This window comes from Simochromis diagramma, unplaced genomic scaffold (genome assembly GCF_900408965.1).
Source record: "Simochromis diagramma unplaced genomic scaffold, fSimDia1.1 OVJJ01000361.1, whole genome shotgun sequence".
NCBI lineage: Eukaryota > Metazoa > Chordata > Actinopteri > Cichliformes > Cichlidae > Simochromis > Simochromis diagramma.
In genome coordinates this window covers 2,303,381-2,331,305 of record NW_024386860.1, presented here as the reverse complement: position 1 = coordinate 2,331,305, position 27,925 = coordinate 2,303,381, and the positions used below count along the sequence as shown (strand labels likewise).

General features: G+C 39.9%; 2 protein-coding genes across 2 annotated transcripts; one reads left to right on the top strand and one right to left on the bottom strand.

Moving 5' to 3' along the window:
• Positions 1-841: 841 nt before the first annotated feature.
• Positions 842-19,405, top strand: LOC120732190 (DENN domain-containing protein 3-like). The gene is made up of 28 exons (XM_040029611.1): positions 842-1,427; positions 3,790-3,938; positions 4,140-4,329; positions 4,507-4,599; positions 5,934-6,049; positions 6,199-6,323; positions 6,509-6,620; positions 6,753-6,872; positions 6,979-7,077; positions 7,556-7,675; positions 7,828-7,943; positions 9,160-9,315; positions 9,422-9,518; positions 9,640-9,743; positions 10,084-10,271; positions 10,404-10,563; positions 10,767-10,962; positions 11,049-11,217; positions 12,190-12,476; positions 12,565-12,735; positions 13,355-13,484; positions 13,634-13,741; positions 14,046-14,185; positions 15,113-15,273; positions 15,414-15,550; positions 16,524-16,642; positions 16,815-16,952; positions 17,145-19,405. The coding sequence occupies exons 2-28, from the start codon at positions 3,855-3,857 to the stop codon at positions 17,352-17,354; spliced, it is 3,846 nt and encodes a 1,281-aa protein (XP_039885545.1). The 5' UTR covers positions 842-1,427; positions 3,790-3,854; the 3' UTR covers positions 17,355-19,405.
• On the bottom strand, positions 18,972-27,308 carry LOC120732191 (potassium-transporting ATPase alpha chain 1). The gene is made up of 24 exons (XM_040029612.1): positions 27,121-27,308; positions 26,572-26,676; positions 26,284-26,343; positions 25,940-26,143; positions 25,632-25,745; positions 25,357-25,491; positions 24,928-25,045; positions 24,499-24,767; positions 24,229-24,307; positions 23,645-23,764; positions 23,446-23,555; positions 23,059-23,193; positions 22,747-22,939; positions 22,372-22,547; positions 22,129-22,265; positions 21,820-21,970; positions 21,381-21,549; positions 21,018-21,172; positions 20,659-20,782; positions 20,279-20,424; positions 20,027-20,160; positions 19,489-19,590; positions 19,180-19,271; positions 18,972-19,089 (listed from the first exon to the last, which is right to left on the bottom strand). The coding sequence occupies exons 1-24, from the start codon at positions 27,124-27,126 to the stop codon at positions 19,061-19,063; spliced, it is 3,063 nt and encodes a 1,020-aa protein (XP_039885546.1). The 5' UTR covers positions 27,127-27,308; the 3' UTR covers positions 18,972-19,060.
• Positions 27,309-27,925: the final 617 nt, after the last annotated feature.

The window sequence follows — 27,925 nt, the reverse complement described above, 5'->3', positions numbered from 1 at the left end:
GTCTAGATTTGTCTCTTATGGATGAAAGTTCAGGGATTTGATCACATGATTTCTTGACTAATAAATTTATTTTGTGTGCAATGCAAACTGAATGTCGACTTTGGAGAGTTCTTGTTGCTGCAATCATGTTTGGTGCTGTCGGTCAGTGGACACCTTACCTTATTTGTGATGGCCCAGTCATCCATCATGCCTGTTTTGAATTGGGCCAAATTGTCTGCAGTGTGACTTTGTGGAAAATGTTTCACACCCAACACAGATGTACACAACTGCATATTCTCATTAATGTAGTGACAGGTAAGAGCCAAGTAAGCCTCCATGTTCAAAGAGGTGCACATGTCAGCTGTTATACTCACTGCCACAGCTTGCTTTACTTCCATTTTCACTCGTTCGAGTTCCTCCGCATGTTTTTTGGCTATCAATTCCTTGATGATCTGAAGATGAAACAAAATTAAATCAGTATGCAGTACTTAACATCAGCTACCTGATGAGACGTTGTCTATACAAACCTTTCTGGTTGGCAAAACGTATGATGGATCACCTGAACCAGCCCCCTGAACCCCTCACTCTCCACAATACTAAGGGGTTGGCAGGCCTTTATAATAAAATTCAGGACTGCCTGGCCCAGAACAGTCTTCCTAGATGCTTGATTTCAAAATAATAAAACACATATTAATTAAAAAAAATATGATAAAGCTGCTCAATGTCTATATAAGCCTACCTGTGTTCATTCTCGGTGTGTTTGTCTCTTCATTTTCATGTTTGGCTCTGTAATGCCTAAACATTGAGGAGGTGCTTTTGTTTGTGTAAGAAAGCTCCGCAGAACAGATTTTTTTTTAATCTTTGCGAGAGGGGGGGGGGGGGGGGGGCGACTCATTCCGTTGACAGATGCGGACAGGATGCTGAAAAAAAGAAACTTACTATTTATCGAAAATCATAAATTAGAGATATCTCCTGAGCGGTTAATCCACTCAGATAGGGCTCTTTGTAATGGGTGTAACCTTTTACATTGAATTCATGTAATAAAAAATCACCACAGTAAGTCCCAAGATTGTATTTGTGTTTAATATGAGCGTTTTGTAAATATAATACATTAGAATAAACACGTGTTTCGTTAATTGTTAAAGATTGTTCCAGTCATTCATACAGAGCCCAGTTACGCTTTATGCACTCTTTAAACCTAACGTGTGTTGAAGTCCATAAAAGCTTTTTGCGCTTCCTCAAATATTCAGTGCGCATGTTTGAACCGCTACAATAGCGAAACAGGAAGCAGGCCGCGTTAAAGGGAACTATCTGGGATGAGTTTGTTTCATTCAGCAGCTCTGGAGATGGCTGCGCAGTCCGTGCTGCGCACTGCTCAGCTCCGCATCGGCGTTATTAATGTGAGAGCGGAAAAATAAGAAGGAGCTGCGAAGCCTGTGAGTGAGGAGGTTAGTGACAAGTCAAAGAAATTTTAAAACACATTTGTGTGTGTGTGTGTGTGTGTGTGTGTGTGTGTGTGTGTGTGTGTGTGTGTGTGCTGTGCAAACAGAAGCATCTCACCCGTTTAGCGTGTGACTCGGAATCACATGTCACAACATCTATACAACAGTTATTGCTAAACTTAAAGTGTGGCACTTTAATGTTCTCTAGGAATGCAAGTGCCGATATACAACTATACATTGTGACCTTTATACAGAAAAAAGCATATGCTACCTTCCATCATAACAGTGGCAATGATCTGACTTGGACATTATGTTTCAGGGGCTGCATAGTTTTAAGGCAGCTTAGGATGGCCCCAGCAGTAAAACAATAAAAAGAACAGTAAAAATTAAAACAGTAAAAAGAATCATTGTTAGATCTCAGTGAGCCGTTTTGACTGCACTTTAACCTCATCTCGATTGTTGGTAACAGTGCCACTGTTCAAGCTGAACCCTGTTTGATGCACTTTTCACAATTAGTATGGGAGCAGATCAAAGGAGACATCATATTTTAGGCATCAGGCAACTTCAGGGCATTTTCCACTAAACTGATAGTAAAAATCACAATGTTCCTTTTTAAATCATGTTTACGTCTGGCTGCTATCAAGCACTTGTATCAAAGATACAAGTGTTCATGTAAACGATTGTGTTGTGGCGGTATCAGAACATGTTACACTTGCCTTGATATGTGCTGTGGTGGTTTTGTGTGGAATTTACCCTTTTTTCTCCAGGGGTCATATGACTGTACTGCATAAAATGATAATCACATCACTGAAAGAAGCCGTCTGCATGTGTATGCAGCATGCTTTTGCAATAATACTTTATTTATTCTTAACATTCTTGGTGTTGTCCAGTAGCTGTTAATTTAGACTAAACAAGGGGATAGTCTCACCCTGTTCCCATGGTTACTTGGTCAAGGTTAAGATATTGTTAGAATGAGCTGATTGAAGTGCTCATGTCCCTGTGAGAGCATTTAAAGTACTTTCGTGCCGTTCAGATTCTAAGAAAGTCCTTTTAGTCTTTTAACTATATCAAAGCCAGCTGGTAGTATATCAACTCATGTAGCCCTCATGTAGAACTTGTGGCCTACTTCTAAGTAATCTCTGCTTTCTGTGCATGTCTCCATCTTCCTCTGCACACATGATCCCAATTTTCCAGGAAAAGACTAGACTGTCTGGACCATCAGGGAAATGTGATGTGGTGATTAAGCTTTAAGGAAAAAGAAGCAGATGATAAAGGGAACAGGATGCCTATTGATAGGATTTACAATACTGATACTACTACTACTAATACTACTACTAATAATAATGCTCTGTACAGCCAAAGATAATAATACAACGTAGACAGAATTGTGGAAACTGTGCTACAGGAAATATATGCGGTGCAATGACATATACTTTGCTTTTTGGTTGCCTTCAGATTAAATATTATTGGCCATTTATTGTTGTTCATTTTACAGGCCACAACATATTAATATGCTTTGTTACATTAACAAGTCTGAGAGTTAAACAACAAACATTAAAGGTTTAGCTGATGAATAAATTGTAGTGAAAAATTTGGACTGTCCACACCAACTGTGTTTATAACGCACGTACAAAGTGATGTACGGTGCTGTGACAACCAGAGGGCTGTTAGTCATCATGGCGAGGTTCATTTTATATTCTCACAGAGCTCTTTGAGCACTCAGTCAGCAGCTTTAAACTTATGATGTCAACACCATGTCTCAGGAGTTTTGTTTTTTGTCACGAAAATGGAAAAATTATGCTTTTATTTGGCAAATCCTACCATTCTTTCGTGGTATCAATCTGTAAAATCAGTCAGACAGTGATGGTTTCACATGTTAAAGTATGAAAGGGAGAAATGTTGTGATATAATTTTATATGAAGTTAAAGCCCTGTGCATTTAACAAGAGTAACAAGAGATGCTTTACTCTGTATCGATACTTTTCTCTTTGAATTAATTTCAACCGACTATGGAGGGAAGTGCAAAAACAAGTGCACAACAGAATCATTCAGCATGTTTTATGCAATGACATGGTGTTGTCTCACTGGTTTCTGAGAAGTTTTCATCTGAGCCATTTTTCTTATGATGCTAACAAAAACAGCGACTCTAATAATGAGCTGGAACAGCCGCTCGGTCATGTGTTATAGCTTTATTTAGCTGAGAAGTGTTGTTTTTAAAGAGAAGGATGACGATAAGAGAGCTTAGACAACTGTCTGATTTATTACTACACAAACAAGTGTAAGTGTATTTTTTGTCTTCTATCTTTACCTCCTCATGTGTATCTAATTTCTGGCTCATTTTACTCTAGCCTGCCTCTCTATTTCTTTAGATCCAGCACATCTGAGTAGACCCTTGGTCAGGTGTATTCACCCAGGTCGTGGATTGGTTTCAGAGATGGCAGACTCTTTGCTGCCTGCTCTGCTGGAAGCCTGCGTGGTGGTTGGAGCATCCAGTGACAAACTCCAGGAAATCTGCCAGGTTTTTGCCTTAAAATACACTCCGATACACAAATGTTTGACATAAGTAATTTACTATAAACTGATAAAAGGGTGATGGTAATGATAAACAGAAACCTTTACTGGTTATATCAGCAAAGTTCCAGTTTAGGTACAGTATGAGAAAGGACTCTCCTCCCCCTTCCCACCCTCTTAAATCTTTCCCATCTTCTGCCCCACTCAGACCGTTAACGATGATGAAACTCTCGAACACCTCCCGTTGGAGCCGGAGGTTCTTTCAGTCTTGGCGCCACCTTTTGTTAGCAGAACACAGGCTGAAAGTGAAATGCTGAGATCACATGGGAAGCTGCGGCGCTCTTTTATCAGGAAAAAAAGAGAACTGCCTCCTTCAGCTGCACCAACACCCAGTCAAGGTCTGGTACATTTGACCCATAAATACACCAGTTGGAACATGAGAAAAAAACACTTTATTATTAAATACAAAACAGTTATTGATCTTTAATATCGTATTTCTTCATTTTACCTATCTTACCATAGATTTTTTGTGTCTTGGAGTTTTTATGTCTCTCCAACCAGCTGCCTTTTTGCAGGTGGAGATGAGGCAGGTCGAAGAGGAGGAATAGAAGATGTCAGTGTACCTAAAAACATCGATCTCATGGCTTTACCTCAGCTCTGCTTCCCCGGTAAAAGGTTTTCCATAGCACACACAACGTCACACACAAAGACACACTAAGACAACTCACTCACACGTATAGTACATGTACACATGCACAATGCACGATGAAAGCTCATGTTACTGACGTCCACTGGAACATGGTAATGGTTCTTTTAATGGGGATGAAACATTCAGATGGCGGACATTGGCACACTTACAACAAACATTTGTATATGGTGTTGAGCATATGCTACTGGCAGGATCAACCAGGTAGCCCCTCGGGCGGCGGCGGTACCGCTGCGTGCGTGCGAGAGCGCTCGCTCGGGGCTACTGAGTCCTGTTGACCAGGGTGAGGCTTTCTGGACGCAAATATGGACCGTGGTGAGGGTTTGAGAAACCGTGTTTGCCGGACGGGGCCCCGTTGACTTTGGGGGAGCAAACTCTGGGTTTGCCTACCCCTCTGACAAGGCCACCGTGGTCTCTATCTCACCGAACTTACCCAGGGTGTACCCTGCCTCTCGCCCTACGACAGCTGGGATAGGCTCCAGTGCCCCCCGCGACCCTGAAAAGGATAAGTGGAAGTGAATGAATGGATGGATGGATGGACAAGTGAAGTACAAAAGAAGCGGTAGACCTAAAAACAGTCTACAGCATATGAAAGTCACATCCTTATGAAATAAGAAAAAATCCACCAAAGACCTGACACACAGACTCAGAGATGCATCTGACCTTTCAGCTGGTCCATCTACTGTTCACTGAAGCCTCATCAGAAATGGTCTCTGTGGAAGGGTGGCTGTTATGAAGCCTTTCTTCAGGAAAGGAAACAGGGAGAAAAGCCTCAGGTATGTCAAATTACTCAAGAACTGGAGCGAAAATCAGTGGCAACCGCTCTGATAGAGTGAATCTACGGAGGAGAACAGGAGAGAAGTACAACAGTGAGTGTCTACAGGCATCGGTAAAAATGGTGGAGGTGCTTTCGTTGTTTCTAACTGCATGTTATTTTGATCCACCATGCAACACCAGATCATTAGAATAGTACAAACTCTGTTTTTGCCTTATATACTGTATGTCCATTCATGTTCGCATGTTTCAATACATTTCTGCACCTGTTCCCTGTTTTTCTAGCAAAATATAAGGAATGAAGAAATATGGGTGGCTCAAGACTTTTGCACTGTACTGTATATACTGCACCTAAATACCATCAAAAAACACCAACAGTCTTCTCTTAAATATATTTTAATTATAGAGTTTTTCAGAGATTTTGTACATGTGCCTTCTGGCTGTGTGTGCTGTAGCAGTACTATAATGACACATTGTGTTCATAAAACACAATGCACATGTACATTTCCATTTTTTAACCAGGTGGCCTCCAAGTAACCAGTGAACAGAAAGAGGAACAATTCCACTTCCTGGTTTTCACAGACATCCTTGGCAACAAGACCCATGGAGTAGTAATGCAGTGCTACCGTCCAATACTGGTACATATTATTTACACATAATACTGCATATGATAGTATAATAATAATATAAGCAGTCAGCATGTGTGCAGTGTACTGTAATGTTTCATGAAACTAACAAAGCCCTTAAAAGAAAATAAGTCCCTGTTGGATTAACTGTGTTTCCACAGGAAGGGATGTCTCTCTATCGAAATGGTAGAGGGTCTTCAAAGTGTCCTAAACTCTTCTGTGCCTACAGCATCTGTGTCATATCCAAGCATCCTTACTTCACTGCACTCAAAGACTGTCTTTCATGGTAAGAAACCTGAGAACTGAACCTAATTACTCAGCAAATTAAATTGCTAAGATCAAAAAGGGGTTTTTGTGACATTTTTGACTCTTGAGTTTAAAAATAGCTGTAAGAAATCTGACTTTCAGAAGTGTGGTTATGGCAGGTTAGAGAACCTTCTTCTCGTCTGACTCTTTCTGTTGATTTGCTAGTCTTTTAATCCAGCTAAGAACCTGTCGATTGTCAGACATGGAAGAGAGAGTGAAGGAGTTTGCGGCCAAACTGACACTTGTGCCAATTCCACCTCCTGGACAGCTGCACTTGGTTTGTGTGTGTTTGTAATCAGCTTAAATAAAGACTTTGAAATTAGTCTTTAAGAGACTTCAAAATCTGGAGCTCAGAGTAGGCCAGTGTATCCAGCACAGTGCACTGCATTCATATCCACATGTTTTACAGATGTTTACAATACGTCCTCTGACCATCATACTGCCCTCCAGAGAAGACAAGGACCACCCGGTTATAGATTTAGACCTCCACCTGCCCTTCCTTTGCTTCAGGCCACAGCAGCTGCTGCAGGTACCACACACATTGTTTTGTGTTTGTGTTAATCGAACGAGTGGAGACTCACATTCATTTCCACTTCCCTCCCTCTGTTTCTGTTCTTCTGTCTCCCGCCCTGTAGGTGCTGTCTTGTCTCTTGCAGGAGCAGCGGGTGGTGTTATTTTCTGCTGACTGGGCAAGACTCACGCTGATGGCAGAGAGCTTGTTGTTGTTTCTGCAGGTTAGATCAAAATCCACAGCATATCTTCAAGGGTCTAGAGTTAGTATAAGCATGCAATACTTATTAATTCCATCCTTTAAAAAAAAAAAAAGTATTGAGAGTTACAAGTCTTAAAGGGTCAGTGCCACAGTTAAAAGGAAGGGTGCAGCTGGAAACCTTGGGAATATGGGTATTTCATAAAATTTGCCAAAATGAAATTCCTAAATGAGTGTGTCTGGATGATGGATGTTAATTGGTATTAATGTTACACCAAATTACAGTAAGGGATATAAAAATGGATAACTCAATTATTAATTTCCCTTTAAGCATTAAAAAAGTCACATATATTAAACTTTAGAGCTTCTGTATAGAAAACCTAAATTATTATGTCTAAAAAGTGCCAACACTACCATGGACCCCCTCAGTCCATAATAAAGCCATCCGCTCCTTAATCTTTGGTCCATTCATTTCTTCCTTGCCTGTCTAATAACTCTTCCAGCCTCTGCTGTGGCAGCACCCATATGTTCCTGTCCTGGCTAAAGGCATGCTGGACTTTCTAATGGCTCCTACAGCCTTTCTTATGGGCTGCCATCTCAGTCATTTTGCAGACGTATCAGCTGTAAGTACATAATCTTCTACTTTAAATTTCCCATTAATTCGCCCACCTCTTGTAAAGGATAAGGTTAAGAAATGGAGTTACCCCCCAAGCTCAAATATAAGTTAGTAGTTCTATAATTGTTTGAACCTGGTTCATGTTACTGTGTTCTACAGGAAACAGATGATCTGATCTTAATTAACATTGATAATGGAAGTCTCAGCACTTCTACTTTTGATACTGTTAACCTGCCGGACATTCCTCCAGTTGCTGCACACTGCTTCACACAGAGGTACTTTATTTTACTGCCAAGAACTGTTAAAGTAAATACTATGCTGTAATACCAGGTAATGATTAAAAAGTCAGAGTCTTACAGTCATGTGAAAACCAAAGTACACCCTCTTTTTATTGTAAGACTTTAAATTTAAATACATCATTAAAAAACAAATCATCTCATCCTAAGGTCTTACAGTTATTTAGTTACAACCTCAGATGAACAAGAAGATATTACACTGTGTCATCGTTTATTACAAACTAAGCCAAGATCCAGAAGCAGTGAGTAAAAGCTAAGTACACCTTATGATTCAAAAACTTGTAGAACCATCTTTAGCTATTGGGCAGCTAAAGGTTGGCCTCACATTTGACGCTAGAATGCTTCGGTATACAGAGCAGTTCAGCTCAGTGACTGCAAGATGCTCAGTTCCTGTGGGTGCAAAATAAGCCCAAAGCATCACCCCTCCACCACCGTGCTTGATCGTTGTTTTAGGGTGTTTGTGCTAATATGCTCAATTTGGTTTTCATCAAATATTAATCTGCATTATGGTCAAACATTTCCTCTTTGGTAATTTGTCCAAAGGACACTGTGCCAGAAACCTTGTGGAGACTGTGCTGCCTTATTTTTCTAAATAGAAAAAGAGTCTTTATATTGAAACATCTTTTCAGTCTTTTTCTAATTTTGCTGTCATGAACTTTAACATCTAACCTGAGTTTGAGATGCAACGCTTGAGTTATTGGCACTTTCTTTCAGCACTGCACAATGTGACAATGGGGTGAATTTGCTGGGATGTCAACTCCTGAGAAGATTGGCAACTGTCTTGAAAGTTTTTCACTTATAAATAATCTTTCTTCCTGTAGGATGATGGACTTTAAATTGTTTGGAAATTGCTTTAAACCCTTCTGTGACTGATGGGTAGTAGCAGGCGCTTCTTTAAGATCATTGCTGTAGCCTTTCCTTTAGCATTTTAATAACATACAGCTGAGTACTCCAGACCTGCAAACTGCCAAAACATGTGCTTTTATAGAGATGCTCATATTTGTTGATGATCTTGGAAGTGCATTAGATTAGCAGCAACTGGCTGCTACTTAAGAAGTAAGGGTGTACTTAGTTTTTCACACACTGCTTCTGCATTCTGGATTAGGTAAATAAGTAGCAGCATGGTGTAGACCTTGATAAGAACCTGATGAGGGTTTGAGGGCGTACTTTCACTTAACTTGAATTTATTTTGCAGGTGTAAGTTATTACGAATACATTTTGACTTGGATCAGTGCCACCATGCAAGTTGCACTGACATCAGTGAACAGCGGGCACAGAGGCGAACCTGGCAACGCAGCCTTAACAACGACATCCAGAGGATTGCACTGGAATTAATTGTCAACATTTTCAGGTTCTGAATTTACTGATCAGTCCACTATTGGTGGGAGGCTTCCTTTAAATATGTGTTAATATTTTGCTGATGTGTGTGTGTGTGTGTGTGTGTGTGTGTGTAACAGGGATGTGAGCAGTCATCTGAATTATGAACATCGAGTGTTTCACAGTGAAGAGTTCCTGAAAACCAGAGAGCCAGCTGAGCAACTTTTTTATAAGAAGGTAAAGGCTGACTCGGTGCGGCTTTGCTTAGAAGGGCGACAGATCAGCCAGCATCTTTCAACAGACACTGATGCTGGAGAGGTTACGCATAATTAAAAGAACTGACAGGACTGTGTTGCAGGTGCTGGAGACGCATATCTTCCATTCATTTCTCAAGGATCGTCTCAACAGGAAAATGGATAGCTTTGCACGAATGGAGCTCAGCACTCGTTCTGAGATGCAAAAGTATGTCCATTTTTTTAACCTAATGAGCTCGAGGTAACTGATAATATTAAAAGAGGCACAAATCTGGTGGTCAAACCGCTCTTGGAAAAACTCAGAAGCACCACAACCTTCATCAAGTTAGGATCTGTTACAGGGATGTCGCGTTTGGCTGTATCAGCTTTACTTACATGTACCTGTTAAACCGGAAAGTAAAAATATATTCAGCTATAAAGTTATGATGGATATGCTTATTACAAATATATAACTGATTATGTTGGTATATGACAACTACACTGCTGGTAAATGTTCAGGTGAACACTTTTTCTGCAGCACTCTTTTGTCTCTATCCTCCATCCTTTAGGATGAAGGCCATGGTTGAAGCCCCACACAGACCCACCATGCAGCAGATTCAAGCCAGGAGAAAGGGCTCCATCACAGAGATGAGGCTGAGTAAGAGACTGGGCATGAGTCTCCCTAACTTGAGAGAAGATAAGATTATCGGCTTCCAAAGAAACACACCGCTCTCCAAGATCCTCCTATCTGACCCCGGTGAGACCCCAGGGGTTAATACCCAGTTAGATATAATACTTGATTGACTGATTTAATGAAGGAAACACTGTCAAGACAAAGAAAATCTGTCTAATCTGCCTTCCTCCCCTTTGTGTTTTTTGTCTCTACCAGCACCAAGCACAACTCCAAAACCTATAAAGGTGTTCAAGCTTCCAGACTTCCCAGTATCTCTGTCCTTCCACTCTGTCCAAAGTTATTACATTGAGCTCATCCAGCAGCTCGGAAAAGCCATTTTCTCTGTCCAAAGTGAGAACCCTGCCATGCTGGCCAGGTATTCTCTTGTTATTCTTTATACGCACCTATATATTATATTATATACACCTATATCTATATTTATGTGCTTCCCGCTGCTTAGAATCAGCTGTCCCTGCGCTTTATTCTTTTATAAAGCTGCGTATTCTTTTATAAAGTTTTTCAGTGCTGTTGCTGACACCAGTGACCTGAGACATGAATAAAATAAGTTTTCTCCTGCAGATACTACTACTTGCGTGGTTTAATCAACACACTGTGTTCACGGCGACTGGATGCACTGAGCGACTTCCAAAACCTCAATAAGACCGACACTGCAATTTTTCCCACTAGCTTGGTCACATGGCTCGTAGACTCTCTGCAAAGAGATGAGAGACAACAAGCTCAAAGGCGGCCTGAACTCAAGAGACTCATCCTCAAGGTCGTTTCACGCACATTTTCATCGTGGTTGAAGTTCTGCACCTGCTGGTGATGAAGCAGTGATGTTGTCTTTTTTTTCTGCCTTAGGTCAAGACAGACAATGAGAAGCCGCTGGTGGAGCCTGATGACCATGTAAAGAAGTTTCAGCTTCCCTGTAAGCCTCTGTATCAGGAGGAGTTTATGCGATGCGTTCAAGAGTGTAGGATTGTTAGAGATGTGGCGACCATACAGCGTTTATTTGATGCTCTCACTGACAGTAAGTCAAACAGAAAAGCTGTCTTCTGCTTTTTGAAACTTTCTCTTATGAGCTGTGTGTAACCTCAAGATCCCTCAGAATTAAAACTGTTACGTGTGTATTTGTAATCAGGAGTGCAAGCCAAGGGAACTCACTAAAATGCTGCGGTGCACAATTGGCTTGTGAATGTCCAAGACATTTTTCAAGTCATTTTATTAGATGACCTGATAAGATGGACACAGAAGTTACTTACACTAATTATTTTCTCCATTAACGCTCCAGAGTTGCCATTATGATTAACTTAAGCAGCTATCAGATGATCTAGTATAATCCTTTATCTATAGATTACAGCTTAACGAAGAAATTATAATTTCTGATTTGCATATCTGTCTCAGATTGAGTCTTTCAGGCCATAGTTTGGGTTTGTACAACCAAGACTAATAGTTTAAGATCATTCTCTTTACTCTTATCAACTGCTGAAATTAAAAACTGTACGCTAATGCATATAAAAAGAAACTCTGTGAACAAACCAAAGCTTCCCATTTATCAGTTTTTTAACTGCTTAGTGATTTCAGGGTTGTGGGCAGCTGGATGCTGGGCAAGAAGCAATGCTAGCAAAACCCAGGGGGCTAGCAAACAACAACAACAAAAACAACAAAATAGCTAAAAGGGCAGTAAATATTGGCCTTTAATTCACTCTGTGGTGGAAGAACATGACTCCAAATGCTAACTGTTTCAGTGCTGAGTGTGAAAATTTATTGCTCATGGTGTAGTATTATGCCGGTCGTCTTTAGAACAGCTGTTTTCAGCTGTGCACCAAAGCAGTGGACCTTAGCATGGGTATGTTTTTGGTCTGCCTCATTTATCCACAGCTCTTGGTAAAGCTGTGGATAAATGGACAAAGGAAAAACCACTGACATTTTGGTTTGGATCACTTTAAGATTGTAAGATTGGGTGTCTTTGTCTTCTATATCTCTGTCTGTTTGCATCTAGTTGCGTATGCACACCCCTCTGTCCGAGGTCAGCCAAAGCAGGTGGACCCTGAACTTTTCAGAGTCTTCTACACATTCTGGAAAGAGATGGAAGCTGAAGCACAAGATGTCAACCTGCCCTCTGATGTCATTGACCGACTTGACAATAATGAGTGTGTCTACAAGTTGTCCTCCTGTGTCAAGACTTCCCACGGCGTTGGTAAAATCGCCATGACGCAGAAACGCCTGTTTTTGCTCACTGAAGGACGGCCCGGTTTCTTGGAAATCACAAAGTTCAGAGATATACAGGTCAAGTAGCATCTTTAAGACTATTTTTGATAATTGTGCCTTGTGTGTTCTCATTCTCGTCTGTTAATAAATAAATAATCTCTTACAGGAGGTAAAAATTACCTCAGTTCCCTTTCTGCTCGTTCGTATTCCATCCCTTCGTATCCAGACATCCCGCAGGCCTGAAGTGTTTGAGGCCAACCTAAAAACAGAGACTGAGCTTTGGAACCTCGTGATCAAAGAGATGTGGGCTGGACGCAAGATGGCAGATCAACACAAGGTGCAGAAAACTCAAATGATCTTAAAACAGTTTAACAGATGTGATTTTATTAGACGTACCTTCCCAGTCCACATCTATGTAATGCTGAGGATCGAGGATTTACTGTCCTTCAAGTTGTCAGCCGTAGACGTTTGGCTGCTGCTTGCATGCTGCGTCTAAATTATACTTTTTACCTGTCAGCCATAAAAGTCTGATGGGGTATTGTCATCACCGTGCCCGGCGAGTGGGCAGGCGATGTGGACACCCAAGTTTGTTAGTTTGATGACTCAAGAACAAAGTGGGGTAGGACTTTGAATTTGATTCCACACCTGTATCTACTAAAAATCTCTCATGAGTTTGAATCTCAGTGACGCTGACCTCAAACTTTTCTAAAAATCTTGTAACAACTCAAGAAATAAATCACCTAACATTTTAAAATTGATACCATAGGTGTATCTACTAGGAGGCTGATGGGTACCACTGGTCGCCAGTATTTTTATAGCTTTTGCTGCAGTGTTACTGATTTAGCTACTCTGTTGGTTTGCCATAACTTTTCTGTTCTTAAGTACAACCTGCCTTACCCCTTCTTTTAATCCTTTTGTTATTATTTTAGGTTTTTAATCTCACTTTGTGTCTCTAGGACCCTCAGTACATGACTCAGGCTCTGACCAACGTTCTGCTAATAGATGCTGTCACAGGCTGCCTGCAGAATCAGAGATCCATCACTGCTGCTTCAAAGCTGGCTTACTTTGATAAAATCAGACAAGAAGGTCTGGGCTCAGAGTTTGTTGTTTTGTTTTGTTTTTGACTGTTTCTGTCAAATCGTGTAATTTTGATAAAAGAAAAAAAAATATATATAGAAGAGTATGTTCAGTATATGCTGTTTATATTTGTTTATCGTCTTCTTGTCTCTGGCCAGTGCCTATGATAGTGCCTAAAACTACCTCAGAGACTCTCAAACACAAGATCAACCCATCATTGGACCTGGCTGAGCCACAGACCGTACATGTGCTGCTTTACACTCCAGGTATCATTGAAATGAGGGGGAGGCTACTTACCTTTACAACAGAATATCACTAAACCTATTTATATTTTGTCAATATCAACATTGGTTATCCATACACACTATTTTGAAGAGGATCTGATATTTGTACAACTATATAAAACAGCTATTACCACGTGATATAGTTATGTAAAAAACTGTGTATGGAAAATGTGAAATAAGCTTTAATTAATAAATTTAAAATTAGTGTTAACTGACTGCTGTTATCCTTTTTTTATGTATTTAGAACACTTTTTCTTATTTTTTGCATGTTTCTTTCTCATTTCAGGTCAGCTGACTGGTACTGGCAAAGTGGGTGATATGAACCCAAAGCTGTGGGTGGCTCTCAGTGGGGGTAAGGTGGTTGTATTTGATGCGGCGAGTTGGACAATGCTGCAGGACTGTATCCAGCTTGGACAGTCGCAGCTGGTGAGAGGAAGCGTGCTTTTACTATTTGAGCTATGAGCTATTTAATGTATCTCTCCACTGATTTTGTCCATGAAAATGAAACATGCTTATAGATCTCAAACAACATGTGTATAAAGTGTCATGGCTGTTTGACTTAGTTATTCGTATACTGAAAATGCAATAAGTTTTTGCATTGCTAGATTGTTACAGTACTCAGTGATTCAAACTTTAGACCATCTTGCAATATTATCACACAAGCTGCCAGTTTTTAGACCACAGGTGTAGCCAGAAATATCATGCTGAGTTACAAATACATGGCAAGTGTAAAGCTGGGTCATGTCTGTCCCTTCTGCTGAGAGGGGGTCTGGGACATTTCCACATTAGCTTCACTTTTCAGACCCAGGGGCTACATCCAATTGTTTATCCACAGTCTATGTTCACCACACCATGCAGAGGATGTGAAGGGACGCAGGAAGCGTGATCGATGGACACATTTGTTTTGGTCGAGGGCTTTCGTGCAACATTCAGTTGTTTTCAGTATTGTTGTTCTCTGTATTTAATATTATTCAAAAAGAGCAGGTTTATAGTAATAGAAGTAAAACAGATACCAATATTTCAACATTGTATTGCCTTTGTGTTCTAAGATAGTAGTGATTTTCATTAAGCTACATTAAGCTACATACATCAAGTTTCCCATCACATTTTTACTTTTATCTATTATTATTTAAGATTCTAATTTAAATTCATACTTAATTTGAACATTTGTTTCTTCTCTAATTTCTTATTAGTTTTTACCTTTAGACATATGTAGTGTATTTGATTGAGCTACATACTCATCTTCTTATTTCAACTATTTGTTATATGTTTGTTCTGCTTAACTGTTGTAAAAAATAGAAATTTGGCAGCTTTGTGATGAATAAAATACATCTTATCATATCCTCTGTGTAGAACTGTATGATAGGACTGGTCCAGGAGCAGGTGTGGATTGGTTCTCAGGACTCTGTAATCTACATTATCGACACTCACAGCATGTCCAGCAACAAACAGCTGACCGAACACAGACATGAAGTGACTGGCCTCACAGTGGACTCCAGCAACCAACCCAACAGGTAGAGACGTGTTAATCTGTAGTTCGTACAAAACACAAAAACCGACACACGTACAAAAATGAGAGCAGTCTTATTACAGTGAGTCTCAATGTGTTAATGAACATGTTGTGATGCTGTATTAAATGAGCCTTCTTTCCCAGCCTGCTGACATACTCCTGCAGCCGCGATGGGATGATCCTGCAATGGGACTCATCCAGTCTTAAAGTGAAGCGGCAGTTTTTACTCAGCTGTGATTATCTCTCCTCCATACAGATCCACAACAGTGCTCTGTGGTGCTGTGAGTACACGCTCTCTCCTCTTTCTCCCTCATTTAATCAATGTTTCTGATTATGTGTATCGGAGTAATGAGTTCTCTCTCAAGAGCTTCATGTCACAGAGCGGGCGTGAGACAGGCAATAACAGAGCAGAGTTGATGGTAATTTACAAACGCAAAAGCAGACTGAGAAAAGCTTACACACAATGAGGGAGATGCTGACAATACATACAGGTGAAGAGGAAACAGGTGGGAGCACAGCTGCCAATCAAAGACATGGCAAGTTAAACCAAACATATTGCACAAGAGACGACGGAGTGTCAAAATAAAACAGGAAGCATAAACACTGAGGCAGAGACTAAGACACACCTGCTTGATCAAGACGAAAGGCTTATAAAAACAGAGACTTAACAGACTTTAAGGGGACACAAAAAGGATGAACACAGGATGAAACACAGAGAGATGACTACAGGGACAGGATGGGACAAACACGGGGATCAGGGCTTAAGATGTAACAACTTGGCAAGACAGGGAAACCATACAGCCACGGAGACAGGACACAGGGAGACCAGACTGGGGAGAAAAAAGGGTAACAAAACACAGAGACAAGACACGGAGACGAGACTAGGACGGAGTGGACACAAAAGGGAACTAACATAAACAAGAACCAAGAATTAACTACATAAATAACAAAAGTGCAGCGGTACTAGGGAATACTGAACTCCAGACTCAGTAATACAGAGCTTGAATTTGCATATTTCTTAAATCCAAGGAAGTTTATATTAAGTGCAGAAAAAACAAAACAAAACACTGGGCTGGAGGCCCAGGAGCATGACAGTCCACTTGTTCTCATTGCTTACATACATTGCCCAGAGGTATCTGGGACAATGCCTAACATTTTTTCTTGGTGGTCTAAGTAGATCAATTATGTCTACACATTAAGCCACCTTAAGCCAAATGTGTTTGGATAATGATTTGAGGATGTGTGTTCGTGCAGGTTGTGGTGACGGCATTGTGGAAGTGAAAAAGAGCGGGACACCACAAAGAAAGATAACACTTCATAAGGACCTACAGAGCATGCCCAGTAGTTTCAGCAGCTTCATTTATATACCAGAGGTGACTTTACAATCCTTGCTTATATGTCTGTAAATTAAGAACGGTAGTGGTGATTCATTCTGTCAATCCATGTCTCAGTCAGTAGGTGGCATGCAGTCACAGTGTAGATGCAACAATGTGCCACTGAAATTCAGTTACAGGATTGTTCATGTGTTTTGTGTGTTTGTTTCAGTGGGGACAGCTGTGGACAGGCTGTGCAGACTCAGTAGAGTTGTGTCTCTGGCACACAAACAATCACAGGCATCCATTTAAAATAATCTCCCTGCCTGGAAGTTCAGGGGTCACATGTATGATTCGTGTCAAAGACCAGGTGAGCTGTGATTAGCATGTCAGGTCACGAAATGATCTTGTATTTGCCGCTTTGTATTTGATATTTTTACTATTGTTGTCAGCATGTCTTGTGAGGTTTACACAAACATGTCAACCATTCAGTTATTTTAATCATTCAAAAATTTTCATTTATCCAATGAAACCTTTCATTGATGTCCTTTTGTATTCTTAGATCTGGGTTGGAAGGAGTGATGCTGGGGGTCAGTGTAATGGTCAGCTGAGTAGCCAAGTGTTGGTAGTGGACATAGAGAGCCACACGGTAGCAAAGGAGCTGCAGGCCCATTCAGACAGCGTTCAGACGCTCTGCTCTGCCGAGGATCGATATGTCCTCAGTGGCTCTGCGTGTCGTGACGGCAAGATCGCCATCTGGAAGGTCGAATAGAGTCCGAAAAAGAAGAAGGATCCAAAGAGATGGAAGAAGAAGAGAAAAAAGAACTACTAGAATTACTATTTTTGAACAGTTTTGTTAGTCTGAAAGCCAATGCATGTCTTAAACCAGCATTATTATTACATTTGTTTTTGTAAAAAAAAAAGAAAAAGAAAAAGAAAAAGCAGGGTGCAACTCATCTGGCTGAAAAAAGAATGTGTGGAAGAAAAATGACCCTACCTCTCATTTATTCACACCATCAGTAAACACTTGTCTAAAATATTTATGGTTTAAGTCGTTACTCAAGTCGTATTTAAGCGTGACGTTCACTAAATAATGGCAAAATAGACTTTAATGCAAAGTTTACCTCTGTGAAAGGAAAAAGTGGAAACTCCTAAAAGGAGTCCTCAAAAGAGCTGCAACACTTTTCTTTTTTAATGAAACAGCAAAATATCACAGGAAATGAATTCATATCTCATGTTTGAAGACACATTATCTGTTACTGTACACAGATCATTTGTGATAGTAATACAACAAAGTTGAAAAGGCTGAAGACTAAAAAAGGGGAAAACATTTGTACCAATATTTCAAATGTAAATGATATCTAAGAACAAAAAACCCCTAATCTCAAAAAGCCCTTAAACATGGCATTTTTGCATATTCACAACATGTAAAAAGATTCAATCTGCCACATGATTGTGTGATTTTAAACTTTAATTCATATGCTCCCCATCCTTTAAATATCAGTTCTACATGGAATTGTTGTCAGTTTATTGGTGTTTTTCAAAAACAACTGAAATCAAATTTCTCTTGGAGAAATTCTTTTGCACACAGTGCTTAACAAATGTATTAGACCACCTCCCAGTGTAAGGTTTATGTCACAACTGCTGCAAATTAACATTATTCGTAGTTATCAAAATCATTTTTTATGTTTTTAATCGTCAATACACCAATGTGTGCAAGGTCTTTAATCAAAGTTATATTTGTAATGCCAAAATATCGTTGTTAGTCAAAAATTTGCAAATGTACTGTTTTGCAAAAAATCATTAATTTTGATTTTTGATTAAGATCCTAAATCAAAGAATTGTTTTAATTTGAATAGAAGTCCAATGTGCCAGCTCAAATTTGGGTGTAAAAATCCAAATTGTTTATTATTTGCTTAATAAACGATATAATTTTAGTTTAAATTATTTTTTGACAAATTTCTAAAATATCTGTGTGTGCTTGTATTTATGATGGTTGCACTGCATATTAGCTATAAAGACCTCTGCCAAATTAATTTAAAAAGGTTATCCTTAACCATTAAAACTGATAACCCAACATCTGAATCACATGTGCAGTGTTAACATCTGTGAAACACATAGTAGGTTGGAAAAGGTCAGCACACATGAAGCATATTTTATTAAAAACTATGAATTTTGTAATTGATTTGACAGACATAAAATTCCTTATTAATATAAATACAATGCAATCAGTCAAAGATTTGCAAAAACACATCTGTGAAGTTTTGAAATAGTGATTAACCCTTTTTTATTTTGTCAAAAGCATTTAGGAAGTTTTGAAAATTCATAAATTTCTGAAATTAAATTAAATACATAAATCTCAGTGAAATGCAGATAAGTGTTGAATTGGGTGACATTCTCCTGGTTTGTCATGTTCTGTGAATAAAGGCTGCTTTCATGCATGTCACTGGATGAAAGGCTGAAATTTCTTCTATGATCTCAGTAGTATAATTCCTGATCCCACCAACCTGTGAAATAGCAAGAGATAGATTCATCGTCATGGAATGAGAATGCTTAATTTAATGATGATTGAAGAAGAAGAAGATTTTTAAACTTACTTCCTGGGTGTCTTCTCACTCCCAACTTCCTGATCTCATCATAGACAAAGATTAAAATACCAAATGGAACTGGAACAAACCACCACTGAACCCTGAAGAGAAAATAACCCAACGTGTTAACATTTAAAGAACCTTTTGGTTATTAACAAGCAAAAATGATTGTGTAAGTTCTACCTATTCTACCTATTGTTTCAATATTATGTTTTAATAAAAGATGTGTTCTGTAGATTACTGACAATTTGTTTTCCAATCCAGTCTGAACTATGATTTTAAGATGGTGACCATGTAAATGAGGACCTGTGTTTTTACCTGATGGGCATAAAGTTGAAGATATTGGGCATTCCAGGGCAGTAGCAAAGCAGATTACCCAGGCAGAGCTGGAAGACTATGGCGGACACCAGGACTCGGTTCCTGCACACAAAAACATAAAATCTCCCAGTCGGATCTTGTTACAGTCACTTATTAGACCAAAGTTACCTTTATGGCAAAACACATAGGAAATTTCCCAGATAAATGTAGCAAACTTGTGTTTTGTGTTTAGGAATTGCAAAATTAGTGTTTAACAAAGACTCTGTAGTCAGCTGTAGCTCTTAAGAAAAGTGTCTATACAAGCGTCTAATGTTGCCACTTTCCTGACTCTAGTTTCATGTGTTGCACTTTAAGCTCTTTTTGCTTAACTTCAAGACAATCAGCAGGGTTAGCTATCTTGGATAACAGTTAAACACTCAGACAGGAATTATGCTGGTTTTCTACTTTATCCTGGTTTCACAGTTATTGACAAACTAGAAATGTTCCCACTTCACATTTAGCTAGTAGCAAGTCATGGTATAGACGGGTCTTTGCTGACCTGAAGAAGCCTTGCTGGAATGCAGAGAGACGTCGTGTTTTCCTGATGAGCACATCTGCGATCTGGCAAATCTCTATACTGACGAAAAACACGGTGTAGCACGTATATTCTTGATACAGCCTCTGGCTGTAGGTCTGCACACAGAGAAGAGGAAATGAGAGAGTAAGTCCTTCCATAAAAAAATTACAAATATCCCTATTACCAAAAACACTTATAGTAACACTGAAAGTAAAACAGAAGGTCTAAGCTAACCCATTCTTGTCCATAGCTGTCTTGTAAGTCTTGAAGTTTGACGTCTTCCCACTGACCCCGCAGGCCAACGCATAAGAGTGGAAACCAACCCTCCTGAGCCATGGCGGTGAAATAATCAGTAAAACCTGCGTAAGACTGAATGGCTCCTAAAACATACATAGAATAAAAAGGGTCAGAAGTTTCTAAACAGTATGTAGATGCAGAGAGACAAAAATAGATATTCTAAGTATTAGCAGTACCATCTCATCTGCTGCACTTTACAGGATGGACTGAGATAGTTTTGTGTTTGTCATTCAGTTAAGGGTAACTGGGATAAGCAATTCCAATAGTAAAACTGTACTGCATGTATATTTTAATGTCACAAACACTTATAGTCGCACCTATCTGGAAGTACGAATACACAGCCAGGGCTTCGTTCACTAGGCGATCACGCCGGGGGTTCCTAGGTTTAAGGTGCATGATGTCACTCTCTGCTTTCTCGTATGCCAGAGAAACCGAGGGGAACTACACCAGAGAGAGAAATAAACATACGAGATATCAGTCCAAAGCACATATGAGAGTGAAGAATATATTAATATCACTAAATCACCCACTGTTAAGGGCTAAACTGTGTGTGAGTGGTGCAAGCAAATATAGGATAACAGCAATCATCACCAGTTAAACCAAATTATCAGCGTAATGACTGTAATTAAGCAATTTTCTTCCTTAAGGAACTGGTACTAATGACATAATTACTCACAATGTCAGTGGCCAGTTCAATGAACAGGATGGTGATGCAGCCGAGAGGAAGAGGCACGCTGACGGTGATGTAGACCAGATATGGAGTCAGCTCAGGAATGTTCTTTGTTAGCGTGTAGGCAATAGACTTCTTCAGGTTGTCAAAGATAAGACGGCCTACAGACACACATACACAGGTGTGACAACAAAAGGACTCAATGTGCTTTAGCTTTAACTGTTCATTGCTTAGTACAAGCAACTGCAGGATCTTTATAATTACCACAGGTTTTACCTCAAAATCAATAGTACTTTAAGTAGGAAAATATAAATTCATTCTACATACGACCACTTTTAATACACAGCAGAGTTTCTTCTCAAGTCTCACCCTGCTCCACTCCGGTGACAATAGAAGCAAAGTTGTCGTCCAGTAAGATCATGTCTGCTGCGTTCTTCGCGGCATCTGAGCCAGCGATCCCCATGGCGACGCCAATATCGGCCTTCTTAAGAGCGGGAGAGTCGTTCACGCCATCACCTGTCACAGCCACAATGGAGCCCTGGGGTGGTGAAAGATGAAAACAGTCATTAACCTGAACACACTGGGTAAAATGATATGAGCAAACCAATCTCTTCCCCTGCTGCTTCTTCATTCACTGTCCTCACAGGGGGGCCATAGTAAGGTCTAATATCTAATATCTTACTGTAAGGGGACCGTAAGATATTAGCATATGCTTTTATGAAACATGTGCACAACAAGTTTAAAAGTCAGGCCGCGAGTTATGAGGTGGAGGCAGGGTAGTGAGAGGTCACAGTGTATTTGTATTTACCAAACGCTGACAGCTCTCCACAATAATCAGTTTCTGCTGAGGGGATGTTCTTGCAAACACCATCTCAGGATGGTTGCGCAGCGCCTCGTCCAATTCGTCGCTGCTCATGTCTTTCAGCTGGCCACCGCTGATCACACAAGCACGAGCTTCACTGTGCAGACACATACATATACATCGTTTATTTATTTGTCACAACATATGCTGAATGATTGTGAGAAATAAACATTAGACTCAAATGTACAGACAGTCAAATGTATAAGCCACTGAAATGGGAATTGTTTAAACTGTGGACTGAAGCGATGCAGTCACCTCTTGTTGACTTGTTCCACAGGTATGCGCTTCCTCTGGGCAATATCCTCAACTGTTTCACTGCCTTCTGAGATGATGCCAACATTAGCTGCTATTGCCTTTGCAGTAATTGGATGGTCTCCAGTTACCATGATAACCTAAAGTTATGAGAAAAAAAAATTGCATTACGTGAGTAAAAACTATTTTTTTAGAACTCAAACCATCTAAAAAACAAGCCGTTTAAGTGTGGCCATAGTAACGCACCCTGATACCAGCAGTACGGCATTTCATCACTGCATCGGGTACAGTGGCTCTTGGTGGGTCAATCATTGAGATGAGGCCAGCAAAGCACAATCCAGATGTGGGGAAATTCATGTCATCCGTTTCAAAGTGATAGCCACGAGGAAACTCTTTCTCATTTAGATAAAGGTGACAGAAACCTGGGAGCACAGGGAAGGATGGTTAAAAATACAAAACCCAAAGCACCACCAAAATTAATTATGTACTATCAATTATTACGGGCCATAAAACAAAGCTGATTACAGTGAAAATGTTTTGAAAGATTTGCTCAAACCTCCAACAGTGTGTGGCGGGAAAAACAAACAACTCTAGCAACATTTTAATGAGAAGCACTCTAACCCAGTACTCTTTCTCCCAGCCCTCCCAGGTCCATGTAAGCCGTCTGAAAGGATTCGCTCCACTGCTCGTCCAGCGGCAGCTCCTGGCCTTTTACCAAAATGGTGGAGCAGCGTTCCAAAATACGTTCTGGTGCTCCCTTCATCACCAGCAGATAACGCAGGTCCAGCGGATCCTCTAGTTCATGGATAGACAGCTAAGGATCAGACAAGACAATTAAGTAATGTAAAGCTCCAGGTGACCACAAAATGATCTTTTTTTTATCATTAAGAATGCAGGGATTCATCAAGCATGACAAAATATCTCTGTTGCTACCTGAAACTTGTTGGTAGAGTTGAAAGGCACTTCCACAATTTTCTTAAAGCGGTTTCGGTAGTCCATGGTGTTTCCTACAGTGAGCTCAGTGAACTTGAGCAGAGCAGTCTCAGATGCATCTCCAACCACAATCCGCTATGAGAGGCGGTAAAAGCAATGTGATGAGAACAAATCTTTTCATGAAAGAGTTAGATAATGGGCCACCGAGCTACTATAACTTTATATAATGTTTATAATAAAGCAAGACTAAATGCAACATTTTGCAGGGCCAGAGTTGCACTATATGCAAGCTGACTCCAAATCAAGTCAAACCAAGTTTAATTAAATAGCACAGAGTTCACGTAATTACGTACATATGAGACAGTAACACCAGAGATCATCCTGTACCTTAGGAATGGGTATTCCTTCCTGGTCCGGTTTGAATATAGCTCTGTTGCAGAGGGCTGCAACTCTCGCCAGGGAACGCCATGTCTCTGATGACTGATCGAAACTTTGACCTATGCATATTTGATTATTGTTATAGAACTGTTTACAGCAATACAACTGGGTGATTTCAAAAGGCACTGCTTTAAATGTGCTTATTTACCAGACTGATCTTCTGTGGTATCAGCAGCGTGAACGTGGTTGTCAAACCAAAGGTGAGCTACAGTCATCCTGTTCTGGGTCAGTGTGCCCGTCTTATCCGAACAGATCACTGAAGTGGAGCCTAAGCACACAAGGGTCAAAGGTTACACACGCGTCTTCTAAATGTACAAGAGACTGGATTTCATGAGGATATTTTTACGATGTTATGAATTGCATACGTGATAAACTTTTTGATGAATGGCAATGACAGTTTTTATTCATAAGACATTTCATTACATAAGCTTCATATGAAAGAGAAAACATAAAAAATGTAGGTTTATTATAACTTGAGACAATAAAACAGCCAAAAAAACCCCCAAAACAATTTAACACACAGACAGATATAAACTGTCAAGCCTGTGGAAAAGCACTCAGCACATTATTATTAACTAATATCTAAATATTGCCAAACTTGCAATGATTTTATCACCACAATTGAACTCAGTGAGACTTTAAATAATCTAATTATAAATAAAATGATCCCTTTCATCATGAAGTGATTTTATAATAAGCTGTCTCCGCTGAGTAACAGTCTGATATGCTGACCTAATGTCTCCACGGCCTCCAGGTTCTTCACAACACAGTTCTTCCTGGCAAGTCGCTTAGCAGTGAGAGACAGACAAACCTGTCCAAAAGAAACAGTTTGTTATGGGCTGGTGTGTTACTACAAAGAAGAACCACAGAGAAAACGAGTAACTGTGTACTAATACACAACACGTGATTCTTCAAAATGAGCACTTGTAAAGCTGGGTTCTCTTATTATAAGACAGACAGGTATTTGACACACACAGATGTTACAGTAGATGTGAAACTTACGGTTACTGTAGCAAGTAGCCCTTCTGGCACATAAGCCACCACAATAGCCATGAAGAAGATCATGGCTTCCAGGAAGGCATATCCAATAAACATGGCAACCACAAAGAAGGTAAACCCAAAAAAGATCGCAAGACCAGCAATGATGTCCACAAAATGCTCAATCTCGATAGCGATAGGCGTCTTCTCGTTTCCGACACCACTTGCTAAGCTGGCAATCCGACCGATGATGGTACGATCGCCTGTGTTAATGATCACGCCAGTGGCCACACCTGGAGAGGAGAGGAGATACTGTATGTTTGTTTACCGTGTTTAGTTACTGCTTCTGCTTCACAACAAACTGAAAAATATTAGCAGAAGCCATCATAGGCCTATTTTAGGCAAAGATAATGTGTTAAAGAGTACAAAAGCCAACCCTATTATCTAATGTACCTTCCAGACAGGTTGTGGAGAAGAAAGCAATGTTCCTGGTCTCCAGGGGATTCTCGTGAGTACATTCGGGGCTCCTGGTTTGTGGTTCAGACTCCCCAGTCAAGGACGAGTTGTCAACCTGGCACACAAAGTATATTTACAAAAGATTTCCTACATATCTGCATGTTGAAATCGAGATAAGAAACAGAGGTGTGCGATAATGGACCGAGCTCTTTCATGTTTTTAATTCCATTAGCCAAGTAAATGTGAACCTTTTAGTGTCCCTCCATTATTCAAATCATCAACTCGTGTTATTTAAAGAAATTTTACTTTTTAAACTTTGACCATAGGCCTGCATTATAACATAGCATTATAACATTTCTAATAAAGCATCCAATGCTATAGGACAGTATCCTGTCCACAGTGCACTGCAGTATGTGTGTATTTTACCTTGCAGCCCTGACTAGTGATGATGCGAATATCAGCAGGGACTCTGTCTCCTCCTTTGATCTCCACCAGATCCCCCACCACTAGTTCGTTAGCATTGATCTGGTTCTTCTGACCATCACGGATTACTAGGGCTTGCTAATGTTGGAGAGTGGGTTGCCAGATTAGACAAGATGAAAGAGGATTAAAACATGAAGGCCAGAGAGATATAACAGACGTCATTAATAATATAGGCCAACATTTGGTAACATTTTGACACCTGCATTTGTGCAACTTACTTGTGGAACTAGGTTTTTGAAGCTGGCAATGATGTTAGTACTCTTGAATTCTTGGTAGTAACCAAAACAACCGGTTACCACGACAACAGCAATAAGGACAATGGCCAAGTACAGCTGGAGTGAGAGAGAGAGAGAGACAGAGGATGTTAAAATAGGACGTCGTTGCCCTCCTTCCCACAGTCTCTCTTCATTTACCTCCCAGTTCTCTCCGATACTTCCTGCTCAAATCAATTTACATGAGCCATAATGCATTCGGTTCAGTTGTACACTAAAGGAGAAGCAAGAGAAAGGGAAGAGTGCCGACTCACATCATCAAAGCTTGTGAGGTTCCCTCTTCCAAGTTCAATTCCAAAGGCGATGAAGCAGATAACAGCGGCAACCCACATGAGACACTGGAGGCCTCCAGCCAGCTGCCTGGCAAACTTCACATACTCAGGAGTTCCTTTAGGAGGCTTCAGCTCATTAAGACCATCTCTCTCCAAGACCTCTCGGGCGAATGAGGAGGTCAAGCCCTGTGGATGGAGTACAGAGCAAGACACATGAAAAAAAGTGAACTTTAAAAAAGGACAGAGGCACTGCCTTTGTCTTGTTTAATGTTGCATAATAAATAATAAATAAACAAGACTGAAATAAAAGATGAGAAATGTCTTACTTTATCGACACTGGTGGTGTACCTCATTTCAAGCTCTTCAGTTGTTATTTCATGGTCATCCTGCAGAAGGAGACAGACAAAATTACAGATTCAGAAATCTTCCAAAGGGGAGTGAGCTAAGGTTATGTACTCATATCTAAATTGATGCATTTGGTCAGATCTCAACAGCAGCTGGAATAAGTCATAAAAGTAACGTGGAAAGTGATAGAGCCTTTATTCAACTAACGCCCAATCCTTTCTACATGATTAAAGGTGATAAAAGAACAGAGCTTTCTTAAAATCACTCACTATATCCATTTCTTTTTTCATGCCCTCCAGCTTTTCCTTCTTCTTCATCTTTTTCTTCTTCTTCTTGTCCATGTCGCCATTCATTTCGAACATGTCGTATGAGTCCTGAATGCAGGTAGATATGGAAACAATACTTAAGTCCATATATTTTTGATGGTGAAGAGACCAAAACAAAAATAATTTCATACATTTGGTATACACAGTACCCTTCAATGTGACCTTTGTATTGCTAACATTAAATGCTTCTTAAATGAGTTTTTTGTTAAATTATTTTTTTACCACTTCATTACAAAACCCACAGATGAACTGTACAGTTAGATAAATAATACGTATGTATTTATGTATATATCTGAAATTATGTATTGCTAATTTCAACTGAGGCATTTCTGTATACTGCACAGTTATTTATAGACATCTATAAACATATACGCTTTTTTGAACCCATTCCCACATATACCAGAAACTACAAAACAGGTCCATTTTATTCTTATATTAGATCGACCTGCTGCTCTTTTTCACACTTAATTCATAATATTCTGTGTCACCTACTTTCATGGTTGCAGGTGTGACACGGGAAGGTTCTCCCAAATCAATGGAGGTCCACACCACTCTGTCCTTCTTTGCCCCCGAAATTTTGTCACTTAAGGTACAGTCCCGAACACGCGCCCTGTTTCTCACTCTCTCTCTCACACACACGCAATCTTACACACACACACACAATGGTCTGAGACACAACAAATTTTCTGGGAAAGGTTTTTATACCTCAAAAAGTCCTTTTAATTTGCACATGCGCACTCACACTGCTGGAAACAGACTCGTGTTTATCAAGCAGCCTGCGTAAAATGTCACCTCTAGTCAGGTTACACGGAACACACACACACACACACACACACACACACAAGCTTATGATACGAGTGAAACTGTATTGTGTATCTCTTATCTAACCTTAGCATGTTTTTCCTGATAAACTGAATGAAATTAAATCAAGGAACAGTGAAGGTTAATAGAGACCAATGTCATTCCAACCACATAATCCTAACATTGCAGTGCACCCACTACCTCCCAATATTGAACAACAATCCACTTTACATTGATAGATTCTGATAAATTCAGACATCTAATTGACTGAATTATTGAAAATAATTCACTGATTATTACTAATTATATAAGTATATAATAAAATGTAGTTCTGATGGAAAAGATGTGAAAAAACAGACATAACTAAAATTCACAGCCTAACAGCTGTGCCACAGGACCAGACAGCCAATGACGGCCTGCAGCTCCACAAAGCAAAATACAAACAAAAACATCAGAGGGGAAATTTCCTGCAGCTTGTGTTAATCAGATGTCACAC

Coding starts and splice junctions, on each gene's coding strand:
- LOC120732190 (XM_040029611.1), top strand. CDS start 3,855: ATGGCAGACTCTTTGCTGCCTGCTCTGCTGGAAGCCTGCGTGGTGGTT. Junction 6,873..6,978: donor GGCCACAGCAGCTGCTGCAG/GTACCACACACA, acceptor CCCGCCCTGTAG/GTGCTGTCTTGTCTCTTGCA. Junction 16,953..17,144: donor TGATTCGTGTCAAAGACCAG/GTGAGCTGTGAT, acceptor TTGTATTCTTAG/ATCTGGGTTGGAAGGAGTGA.
- LOC120732191 (XM_040029612.1), bottom strand. Junction 23,194..23,445: donor AAGGAATACCCATTCCTAAG/GTACAGGATGAT, acceptor CGCCTCTCATAG/CGGATTGTGGTTGGAGATGC. Junction 21,971..22,128: donor GTGGAACAAGTCAACAAGAG/GTGACTGCATCG, acceptor GTGTCTGCACAG/TGAAGCTCGTGCTTGTGTGA.